This window comes from Erigeron canadensis, chromosome 2, assembly GCF_010389155.1.
Source record: "Erigeron canadensis isolate Cc75 chromosome 2, C_canadensis_v1, whole genome shotgun sequence".
NCBI classification, from domain to species: Eukaryota; Viridiplantae; Streptophyta; class Magnoliopsida; order Asterales; family Asteraceae; genus Erigeron; species Erigeron canadensis.
The window spans coordinates 25240268-25253042 of NC_057762.1; the positions used below are offsets into that span (position 1 = coordinate 25240268).

The 12775-nt window shown below is 33.4% G+C and overlaps 2 protein-coding genes and 1 long non-coding RNA gene across 3 annotated transcripts; 2 read left to right on the forward strand and 1 right to left on the reverse strand.

The window, feature by feature from the left end:
* Window positions 1–1961: 1961 nt before the first annotated feature.
* LOC122588438 (zinc finger CCCH domain-containing protein 11-like) lies at window positions 1962–7431 on the reverse strand. The gene is made up of 8 exons (XM_043760553.1): window positions 7116–7431; window positions 6913–6997; window positions 6010–6150; window positions 5830–5918; window positions 4757–4945; window positions 3652–3782; window positions 3484–3583; window positions 1962–2319 (listed from the first exon to the last, which is right to left on the reverse strand). Exons 1-8 carry the CDS (start codon window positions 7281–7283, stop codon window positions 2146–2148), a joined length of 1077 nt encoding a protein of 358 aa, XP_043616488.1. The 5' UTR covers window positions 7284–7431; the 3' UTR covers window positions 1962–2145.
* A 1588-nt stretch (window positions 7432–9019) lies between these two features.
* On the forward strand, window positions 9020–9905 carry LOC122586764 (50S ribosomal protein L10, chloroplastic). The gene has a single exon (XM_043758753.1). It carries the CDS (start codon window positions 9097–9099, stop codon window positions 9763–9765), a length of 669 nt encoding a protein of 222 aa, XP_043614688.1. The 5' UTR covers window positions 9020–9096; the 3' UTR covers window positions 9766–9905.
* A 554-nt stretch (window positions 9906–10459) lies between these two features.
* On the forward strand, window positions 10460–11954 carry LOC122586766. Its single transcript, XR_006322064.1, has 3 exons — window positions 10460–10924; window positions 11092–11220; window positions 11304–11954. It is a non-coding gene; the product is annotated as an uncharacterized LOC122586766 (long non-coding RNA).
* Window positions 11955–12775: the final 821 nt, after the last annotated feature.

The following is a 12775-nucleotide window of genomic DNA, read 5'->3' on the forward strand; positions in this document are numbered from 1 at the left end:
TCTTTCTTAATTTCTTGTTAATTATTTCTCAAAAATACGCCGAATGAATGAATATGCCAATTAGTGAGGGTTTATGAAAAATACGCGTATAAACGGTTGTATATGACTACCTTTTTATCAAGCAATATAACTAACTTAGTTCCTTTGGATTATTTAAGGCAACAAAATCAAACGGGTGGAACGGGTCGGGTTGGGTACAATTTTAATTTTAACACAAGTAATGCCTTGTTAATTAAGACAAAATCAAAAGTGACTTTTTGTACCTAGATAAAGTACTGTCAGGCGTCAGTACGTATAGTTTTTAAAAGCTTATAAAACTATTAGTCTCTCATTCCAACTTTAATTGTAAAAGTTTTTTCTACCGACTTTAATCATAAATATCTGTTATATATTAGTTCACGAAAATTATATCAATGAAAAATATATTTAAAACTCAATCAATTCATATATGTTATATCAAGTGTTATATAACACAGACAAAAATATTTACGGTCAAAATTTAAAGAAAAAACTCAAAAAGTCAAAATAAGACACTTAATATAGAATGGAGGAGTAATATTTTTTTTGAAGGCCCGAACTTTTTTAATGGGATTCTGACATAACCAACTATAACCACTACAACAAATATGTCATTTCCCCACACTTGTTTTTTCATACTTTTAAAAAGTGTGAAAAATTTTGTTAATTCAATCCCATTTAAAAGTGTGTGGAAATAACTTTACATTTAAAAGTGTAAAAAAATTTTAAAAATGACAATATATACACACTTATATATGTGGAAAAAAAACTTAACACTTTCAAGTTTGTAAAATGATATCAATTGTTCACACTAAAAAATGTAAAAGTTAATTTGTAACACATATTTATATCACATATGGAGAGTGTAAAAAAAATCATGTGTTACAAATTAACTTTCATACTTTTAAGTGTGAAAATACTTAACATTTGTTCACACTTTTAAGTGTTAACATTTTGTTTACACATTTCTATGTGTGAAAAAATTATAACTTTTAAAATTAATTCACACTTTTAAATGTAATTTTTTCCTACACATTTTTATATATGATTAAATTTATAACTTTTTTCATATTTTTTATAACCAAGTGTGAATAAAGGAAATTTTTTTTTTTTTTAACGATAGTTATTTGATGTAGTGACGTAGAACTAGCTATCTAGTTATGTAATGTATGTATTTTAGTTTGGGTTATGTGATGATGACTGGCTAAATAGGTAGCCCACCACTTAATTTTCTTCAAATTAATTAGCTATGTGGCATGCTGACATATATAATCTTCATACGTGGCTAAAAATATAATATTGTATAGATATGTTTTTTTTTTTGAAAGTTGTATAGATATGTTATAGTTTTTGATATCTGATTCATCTCAATGAATAACAAGATCGGGAAAGTTCAAATATTTGATCTATGGCTGACAGGTTTTAAACAAAATTTAAATCTAATAATAACAAAAAAAAAAAGGAGAGAATAAGAAATCTAATCCTTAACCTATTCCGTCCTCGACAATTTGCCCACTTCTCATCCAACCTCAATCGCATCTTCCGGCACCACCGCATACCACTTACCACCGTTACATTCTTCCCCGCCCCTAAAACCACAACGGATTTCGAGTAAAAGATCACCATACCTTCCTGCAAGTCACCGGATATAAATGGGTTAATCGTGGATTGGAGCGAAATGGTGTCATAGGCGGTTGTAAGCATGTTCTCATTTGGGTTGTAAACAATATAGTAGATCAGTAAGTTATATACGAGTAGTTTTGATTGGAAGATTCAAGAACCCCGATTCACCATCTCTCTTGGCGTCAAACTACCTTCGAAAAATCGCCAATAAAGCCTAAAACCTCAACAATCTCTCCATGTTCGATTTGATGTACCAGAAATTAAGCACAAAATGTTATTTTCAAGCACTTACGAGTCGTCTTTGAACAATAGATACAAAATACTTGAAACAGATTTGTTGTCATTTGGAGCGTTTCATGTGTTATATAGACATCCCCATACAACAAAAGAGAATAGAACATATTTGGATGAATGGATGTGGAATGCAAGCTTTAAGTAGGTTAAAAATTTGAGATAGCTGACCGACATCTGTTCCAAGTTCCATGGAAGGAAAATTTGCATTATCTACTTATTGGGCTCTTGTATTTTAATAGATGTTTTTGACAAACTTGCTTCGAGTTCGTTCAATTCATCAATATCCAAATCGTCATCATCTTCATCAATTTCAGAATCCCCTTCTGAAACAGCAGCTACGCTTGTTGATGTGCTTGGTCCAACTGTAGATGAACCGTTTTGCGCCTGCAATTAAATGTCAAGCTTTGGTAAATCTGATAGATTCCATTATAACATCATCCTCTATTAAAGGGGATGAGCGAGAACGTATAAATATTAGCAACCACTACCCATTTGATATATAAATCCCACTGTTTGTCTCATGTCTAACATGTTCTTTGATAATGACAACACAGAATAATCTCACATGAAAAGTGAATACATAATGAAATGGATGAAGCATTCGAAAACCCATAGGTGTCATCAACCTACTCTATATGTTGCAAAAGATGAGTCTATGTGATAAGTAACCGCCAGGATTCGGCAATTCTATTAGATTAAAGTGACAAAGCTTCATTTGTATTTATTGCAAGTGCGAATATATATATAGTACTCCATATATATACAACGGCGGACCCAGGATTTGACACTATGGGGGATTAAGGGGCTTGTTGCTTAATTGAGAGAGGTCGATTGGAAAAGAAATGCTGATTTAACTTTGGAATGAAGATTTATATAAGAAGTTGTGTCGGTTGGAGGGGGACCGAGCACCCTATAGCCCCCTAACTAGGCTACAAGCTCCGCCTCTATATATACACACACATATAAGTTCAAATATCAAACAAAACGAAATGAAGAAGTTATATGTAAGACCTGGGATATACATCAGAAATTTTTAATAATAAGGATATATAAGAAGCAATTATCTTGCTAAATTTTTAATATACTAAAATTAGTAATAGTATCAATATTAGAACTTTTTTAGGATTCTCAACTGAGGACTTGTACAAATATGGATTTGAGTACCAATCTCTTATGTTTGATTAAAGAAAAAGCAAATAATATTAAATTGGGTGAAATTAGCTAAGAGAGTTGGTACGCATCCCAGGTAATACTTATGTAGGAAAACTGGCCTATCTCTCTTAGATATACGATGATATCTGGTTCTTTGAAATTGCTTATTTGGCCCATTACATGAACACAAGAAATTCATATTTTGATTAACCAATTTACCACAATTCAGCCAAATTAATATAACAAGAACCATAGACCACTGTTACTGATTCCAATTTCCTGTGTGAAAGAACAGAATGTGTAGGGACCATCCTTATTCTGCTAATCTCTTTGTAACTTCTACATAAATTAAACACATACTTAAGCCTAAGCCTTTATGTTATAGTGTTGCCATACCTTATTCACGTTATTATCAGCTTCTTCTCGGTTGTACTTCTCATATGCTTCAGCATCGTCCACAAACACACTTGCATCAGAAAGAAATAACTCCCGACCACTGCAGGACCATAGAGTGATCAATGGTATATCCAATAGAAAAGAATACTATGACACAAGCAAACAAACCTCATGCGGTCGTTCTTAGCCCTCTCTGCTCTTTGGGCAGCCAAGCCAGCATCTCTTTCTGCCAACTTCTTCTTCTTCCACTCCATAAACAACTCAGTAGTCATTGGTGTGGTGGTTTTCACTTTTGCACGCTAATAGAGTTATTTAGCAAGCATTAAGCATTAGTCAGAGCCGGTTTTTAAATAAAAACTGGAAATGCTATCACAAGTCACATTTTACAAAAATAGAAAGTTAGAGGTGGCAAGATGTATGTGTCAGGTAACGGTCAAAAACGTTCAGGTCTGAATAAGCCGTTTTTAAGTAATGTTTAAGTCAGTCGACTCGGGCTGGATCTACGCGCAAACATTTTGGTATCTATTTGGAAAGAAATTATATTTGATCAATGTGTTAATGCTCAAGTATCATTAGGATAACAATAATTATACAAATAACATCTAAATCTTTTAACAAACTGATACAGGAGGTTTGTGTGTATCTAAAACAGACCATGGGGGCCTTTCAACCGGTCTGACCAATTCAAACCTGAAAAATTTCATTAAATTTTTTGATATAGCCCATGTGAGATGAAGTACAACCTTGCCCATTAATATGCCAACGGGTTGAAAGTGCCACCTCTAAGAAAAACATATCAAAGTTACAAATGCTAATTGACCCCAAGGTGCTAACTATTTGTATTCCCTCTATTATGTAGAATTGTCCTACTTTGACTTTGAATGTCAAAAAAGTTGTTAACAACTTTGTAATTATGAATATGAATATTACTTGCCTTTTCATATTTGAATAAAACTATAACAATGTAACCATAGAAAATGTAAATGCAAGAAAAACAATAAGTACTGAAAACTAAAAGAATATAAAAACAATGACAGCTTTGTTAGAAAGAACTTTGACATTCAGACTTTCAGAGTCAAAGAGAAACAATAAATAGGGAACAATGGGAAATACCATGTTCCGCCCTTCTTCATCTTAAAGGTCTCATCTCTGTTTCTCCTCATATCAGATAAGTAGGACCCATAACCACATCTCATTTCCCCTTAACATGTAAATGTTAAATAGTATCAAAAAGAAAAGAATAAGACGATAACTTAAATGGATATAAACTCACCTGATCCTCAATCTCATCCTCAATAGCTAGCTTGTTAGATTCTTCTTCTAAAAGTGCCTTCATTTGTGACTTCAAAACGTAACCAGGAGGGAGTGCATGCCTATAATGACACTCTTTGTTGCCATTGGGACAAACCCAAAACCAACCATATTGTTTCTTCTCCACTGCTTCAAGAAAGTGTTTGCAGACCTACTCATAAATTCACCAAACGTCAATCAACAAAGTTTGAGGTTACAGGCCAAGAAATTCACTTAACAATAAAACGCCCATGAAGTGTCATCTTGTTTGAAACGGCAGACATCATTTTCAGGCCATAAATACACAAACATTGATCAAATTACGTTCATGTATTCCACACGAACGGCCAAACCAATGTAGAGTATTGAAGTTATAAAAAAGTTTGTTACGTAGCACTAATGGCGTTACTTAAAGATATAGATTTAGCATTCATCATTATAAAGTGAAAAATGGCACCTGACAAAAGGCACCAATGTCTATGATTCAGAAAACTCTCCTGAAACATTAGTAAAGATAAAATAGGACCCGACTTAGAGAAGGAAGAAAAACAGATTAACTAATATCTTCATTGACTGCAGCGAGACCAATTTTATACACTTCCCCTCTTTTATACAAATGGCTCTTAACAATCCAGTAGCAAATGAATTCCATTGAGCCTTAACGCCACAACCAAAGATAAGTTTTTTTATTAACAAAAATCACTCATGAATAAGGGTCAAAAGATTAATTAATATCTTCATTGACTGCAGCGAGACCAATTTTATACACTTCCCCTCTTTTATACTAATGGCTCTTAACAATCCAGTAGCAAATCAATTCCGTTGAGCCTTAACGCCACAACCAAAGATAAGTTTTTTTATTAACAAAATCACTCATGAATAAGGGTCAAATGATTCTGATAACTAAGATACTTAATGGATAACGATCATTACTAAGTCAACGCATGCTTTCATGATTAAAAAATAATAATAAACGTCTAAGATCATTTTACACAGATAGGTGATGACTATTATAAGCATTCTTGGAAAACGGTTAAAGGGTTTAGGAGAGCATACAATGTCGGTTGGTTTATTCTGGTTATACTCTTTCCCTTTGGATGCCACAACCTTTTCCAACGTCTCTTGATCCCAATCCTCCATTGTCCCTAAAAGCATATTGTAGACCAAAAATTAATTATACTGAGTCACTATAACAATGTACTAGTAACCAATAAAATAACTTGAAGCCATTAATACCTTCATCACGCTTATCACTGAAAATGTCAATCTTCTCACCCTTCCTCTGTACATTCAAATCATGAGAAAACTTGCATTTGAACCCTTTTGCACACTGACCAGCCTTAAAGAACTCACACAATATGGACTTTGGATCCACCCCTGATGAGATACCGTAATTTTTCAGATAATTAGAAACCATGGTATGAAATTCACATTCACGTCTTAATACATTCTTAAACTTACATAAAGAAAAGAGATTTGGTTATGAGAATCCAATAAGTTATTCCCACTACGGAAAAAGATAGTAAGCTGCCCTCGCGCCACATGAACAACAAATGAGCACATCGTAAAGATAAAAATAAAATAAACTTCTAACATATACCCATCTATTTCATACTAGATTCAAGTGACTACTTAAAACTTATGGAGTGCAAGAGTGGATAGCATGACAAATGCAGAAAATGTTAAATACATACTGACTGTAGTTTAGAGTTTAACTTTCTTCCTCTTTCTTAAAAAGGACACGGTACAAATCATCACAAGTTTTCCTTACCGCATAAAAAGATTTCAATTATACTCCGCATATGTTAAGAATAGACGGAATGTGTGTGTGTGTGTCACTCCAATTACAGTGTGATTATCACTCGGAACGCATACCACAATATGATTCGATACGACTAATCCAGTGAAATGACAATGTAATGCCAAGAGGCGGTATGAATTGTATAATGCCAATGTAATCATTCTCCCTAATCAACTATGATTACTAAAATAAATGCTATAAATTTTTTTACTTTTTTTTAACGGCAATTCTACCCTACTCCTAAACTACTTCAAATAATCCTAAAATCGGCAAATGCTATAAAATATTAACTAAAAAAATGTATATACAAAAAAACAAAATTAAAAGAAAAAACATACCGACAGGTACTTTAGGTTGAACAACAGCAATCTTGAACAAATCATTTAATTCCTTCTCTCTAGCTTTTTCTTCCTCTTTCTTTTTCTGTTTTCATAGTTACAATTATATTAATAATTAATTAATTACTAACAATTAAGTAATAATTAAAAACAATTAACACATGCAATCAAAATTGAAAAAAGAAGCAGATTAATAGTAATACCTTAGCAGCAAGTTTAGAAGGATCAGGTTTCGGTTGTACGTTCTGTTGAAGAGATTGTACATATTTTTGTACATTTTTACTTTTATTCTTATTTTTAAGACCAAATGTTTTATCTTCTACTACTTTTTGCTTCTTCGCTATCTCCGCTTTTGATTGTTTCGGCGGCATTTCTTTTTTTTTTTTTTTCAATAAATTTGATCAAATTTCAGAATTTATCGATGAATTTGTTTGATTGATCGATCGAAATTTAGTTAACGATCTTATATACGATATGATTATTATAGGAATTTAAATGAACCAGATTTTTGTTTTCCAGGTGAAAAAGGTTACGTATATAACTGGAGTCCCTTCACTATAAATTGCTTGACGAGTCCATAATTTTATTTACCTCAGAAAAAAAAAAATTAGTTGTAAAATTTTTTTACGGAGTATATTTTAGGTAATCGTGTGATTAATCTTTTTAGATATTGATGATTTATGTTAATTAAAAAAATTCATTTTATTGTGGTAAATCATTTCGATTTGCTTTTCTTTTTTAACGTTGGTCAGAATCTGTCATCTCACTTATCAGCTCTTACGTTTTCAGACCATGAAAAGAGTAAAACCACGTATTAATCCGCTAAACAATACAACGATTATTAGGAGTAAATCTTTCCCCCTCAGAATTTGAACTTGGATCTCCCCAGGCCCTAAACCTTCATGGGAGGATTTAGATACCACTAGTGATGAGTAAAAGACTCGTAAACCCGAACCCAAGCCGGAACCGATCCAGACCGACCGTCTCGAAGCCCTAACGGGCTGGGTCTTGAGTCAAGTTTTTGTTGCATTCCCAGGTCACGGGTTGGCCGAGTCAGGTGACGTCAAAAACCAAAAAAATGTTAAGGAAACCTGTGACCCGCCCGAACCTCCGCATGGCGGGTCTGGGTTCCATTTTTCATGCTCTTACAGGCAACAAGTCAAACCACTGAGGTATTGTTTGATAATATCTTAATTAAAAAATCATAACTTAATTTTTATTGACTTAATTCATTAAGCCAATCAAATATGTTTGTTATTGATTTAATAAGTAAAAACACAACTATACTGACTTAATCCATACAAACATTATATTTCCATTCAGTCATTTTCTCTATTAAATCATTTAATGGATAAATAAACAAGCAAACCCTAAGATTTTATCAAATTGATTTATTTGTAAAATATTTGAGTAGTATTTACAACTAGTTTTTAATAACTAATATTATGTTAAAATGGGTATATATAACTAAATAATTTTTGTTATACATTGTTATCTTAAACATATAATTAAATTTGTTATGTAAATTAATGTCAAAATTAACTTTAAAAAAGCCAGATTAACTTATTTTGACCCAATCAAAATAAATAAGGGGGAAAAAATCATAGACATTACATTTGCATATGTATTTTGACACAACTAAACAAATAAAAAAAATATATAAAATAACCTTAATTCTAAAATAAACTGATATATATTTTATTATACTTATATAACTTCGATTTGGTTCAGTTTTATTAGTTGATTTTTATATGAAACTATAACAAAACCATTTTGTTTGGTTTTTAAAAACCAAAACAAAATTCAATGGCTTTTTAATTGGTTGACTTCTTAATTTGGATTTTGTCAGAAATTTTCAAATTATAATTTCCGGTTTGATTTTTCTCACTCATACTCCGACCTATTGATGGTCGTTCTACTCTAAACGCAAAATTTTAACATTATTATATTTCCATTATACCGTATTAAAAATTTTCGCAAAATTTTCACATTTTCTTTGATCTCCATAATACCAACACCTTTATTCAAATATAAGTATACCATATAATACCCGATACGACGTCGTATTAGTCAGTATCAAATCCAGTGCAAAAGATAAGGTAAGTACAACCTCAAAACACAAAATCCACACTCCAAATTTCTTCCCCAATCCAAAAAACCAACACCAAAAAATAAAGAAAAATTATGGAAGGAGCCACCCTTTCATCCACTTTCCGACCACCACCACCACCATCATTATCCACCATAAAACCCCATTTTCACCACCACCAACACAACCGTAAACCAAATCTCACAATCCGTTCCGCCATCAGCCGTACAAAGAAAGAAGAAACAATAGAATCAGTCAAAACCCAACTCGAAAACTGTCACTTAATCGCAGGTATCAAATACAAAGGCTTCACTGTCCAACAATTCCAACAACTTCGTACGACATTTCCAGAATCCTCAAAACTAATCGTCGCGAAAAACACGCTTGTTTTAAAAGCCATTGAAGGGACACAATGGGAAGCTCTGAAACCTTGTATGAAAGGAATGAATGCTTGGTTATTTGTTCACAGTGAGGAAATTCCGGCGGCGATTAAGCCGTACAGGACTTTCCAAAAAGAAAAAAAGTTGGAAGGAAATGATTTTAGTGGGGCGGTTTTTGAAGGAAAGTATTACCCACCTGAGGAATTTAAGGCTTTGGAGACAATGCCGACAAGAGCCGAGGTTTATGCCAAGTTGTTGGGTGGTTTGAAGGCGCCTGCGACTTCGGTTGTTGGGACTTTGCAGGCACCTGCCAGGAATTTGGTTTTGACTTTGAAGGCGTTTGTTAAGAAGTTGGAAGACGAGGCCGCGGCATCAGGGCAATGAGGTTTTGTTTGGCGACGGTGTAAGCTTTTTGTTCGATTTTATGAATTATGAATTTTTATTTTAGGTAGAATGTTGTAAAATGTTAATGATGATGCTATATCTACTAAATCAAAATGTTGGTATTAAGGCTTATTTGATTACATTTTGCTACATTGCTATATGCATATATGTTTTTTCGATTGATGGCCACGATCATATAATATTGTAACTTTAGATGTTAATATGTTATAACGTCACAAAAGGAAGTGTGCTCACATGAACAAAACCATCTTGTTGATTTTTATGTTAGTAATCTTTTTTTTGCGAAATAGCGACACTGAATGAGAAAGTTCAGTGTGTGTAGTTGAAGAGGGTTTAGAATTGAATGCGAGCTAGCGGTTGTGTTCTGTTGCTTGTTTAAGACTGGTATTCTGGTATTGAAGCTGCGATATTTTGAGCGTCTGTTTTGGATTATGATTTTACAGTTTTGGCGATTTGTGGTGTTAGTTAAAACCTTAAATGGTTGCTATGATATAAGAAATGGATATATGCATACTTGCTGATCACTAAAATTAGATGAACATTGGGATATTGGGTGTTTTCTGTTGTGCGTTTAGAACTTAAGATAGTTTCTCTGATTTGGGAACTGGGATATAGGTATGTTGTTGCTTCTATTTTCTTGAGTTTTACGGATTAGTAACTGGCACTCATTTCTTCTGGATGAAAATGTACTTTGTGGACGTTTTGCATTGCTCTTGCACACTAGACCTCTTTCTATGAAAAGATAAGAAGTTATAGGCTTATTGTTGATCTTGATTTTAAATCATAATTTTGCCTTTTGGGAGCATTGTATTGTATGATGAAGCCAGTCTTAGGATAAAGCTGTATGAAACTTGAGCCTTTGGATGGTGTTAATCTTATAGAATCTAATAGGCGATAATGAAAAGAAAGGGGGAGTTTTCCGTTACTTTAATGTGTACACCGGCCTTAGGATATAAAAGTTTGGTGATTTTTGGTTCAGAACTTATATAACCAAATTCTAGATCTTTGATGTTTTAGAAAATTTGAGCTTTGTAGCGCTAAAATTGATGGGATGTAAGGTTTAAAGCTTTTGGAATGGAAGAACGGAATGATAGTGAAGTAAAGTTGGTTTCATTTAACAGGTTGACTGAGAGTCGAGGTATGTAGATTTGTATTTTACTCTCTTTGTTAGTCATGTTTACTAGTCTGTAGGAATGTCAATACATGATAAACATTACATGTAAACTGATTAAATCGTGTTTGCGTAAAGGTGTTTACATAAATTTAAACTAGTGAAATAGAGTCTAATGATATTCTCCATTATAGGACATGGGGCAAGAATGATCAAAACTAAAGACTTAAAATCCATGCATCAATCTAGCTCTAGATCTATACATGTACCCTAAAAACGATTCCAATTCCACCCTGCAGGCTACAGTTGGGTTTACTACCCAGGTGCCACGTTTGTAAACATACATTCCGTTGAATTTTTACAAAGCCACCAATTAGTTCATATCTGATTAGTTCCCATCTTGCAGCAGGGTATAACCCAATGATTCTGCATTTTGCCGTCTTGTCCAGTTGTCCAGCAGTACAGGAACTAGACTGCTGTATCAAATGCATTTGGTATTTGGTTAACACATTGAACAACCGCCCTTTAATAAGCCATATTGCTTCTGCTGTAATCACCCATAAACATTCTCCTTTCCGAGCATCTCTCCTGTGATTTCAGTCCATTCTTTGTATCAAAACTTAAGGCAGATTACAGAACTTGAAGCAGCAGCATGAAAAATCAGAACCTGTATTTCAAGTCTCTGTGATCTATGCCCCAAATATTCTGCAACCGTTATATATCACCTTTGGAAACCATAAACACAGCACGGTAGTGTTTGGTTTATGGGAATATAAATGAAGAAATGAGAATTGGCTGTTATGAAATGAGTAGTACTTGGAGACCATACTAGTACTAGCTGAACAGCTTTTGATATGCTTTCAAATGTTCAATAAATTGACCCACCACCCCTAAAAGTTCCATAATCAAATGCGTTACACTATTGGTATACACTCGCGCTATGTATAGTTGGTTTTGGTGTGTGTCATCCAGTTTCTAGGAATGGGTCATCGTAAATAGTTAAATTGTGTGTTGAAAAAACTTTGAAGTGATATATCCAATAAATACAAATACTTTTCTCTGCTGTGGTAGAGTGACTATGAGGCATAACACCAACTATTAAATTAATAGTTAATCGAGACCATGACCCGTTTGCATACTCATATGTATAGCAGCGGATGCAAGGTATGTAACTCGATAGGATACAAGGTCTTAACATCAAAATAGTAATTTATATAAGTTTCCATTAGCATCCATACTTGGATTAAGGACCGTGACCGAGTTATCGTAACCCACCCCTTCCCTCATATTTGATTTTTCAAGATGCATTCCCTTCCAAAAGCCAAGTAGCAAGTTCACATTGTTTGGGAATTATTCCATCTCTTGATTTCTAAAGTTCCATACCAAGCACCCTTTAAAGTATAATACAGAAGTAATGTAACTTTTAAATGTAAAGCTGAAGTAGTTAAAGTCGAAATTCTTATGCCTGTCCAATACTAGCCTTGCTAAAACGATTGACAATGGAAATTGAAAATGGCCCCCTGAGTTACAAGTACTTACGCTATTGGGCAGAGATGAAAAAAGTCCAGCCTTGGGTGCTCGGAGCAAAATTGACGATATTCTTAATTGGTTTTGCTGCAAGAATAGTATTAGCAGTAACTGTAGTGTTACGAGTCAAAGGATGGTACTTACAGCTAGCTAGCATCTATTTTATTTGGAAAAAAAGATACCAAAGATTGTTTCAGAATGTTCACTTGCCAAAGGGAAACAAGTCTATAACCAACTTGTGAGTATGATACTATGATCAGATGTAATCTCTTCTGGTAATATAGTTTAAGGTTCGTGTGGCATATCAAGATTTGAAGTTAGAAAGAAAATTATAACAGGCCGTTTTAGAGT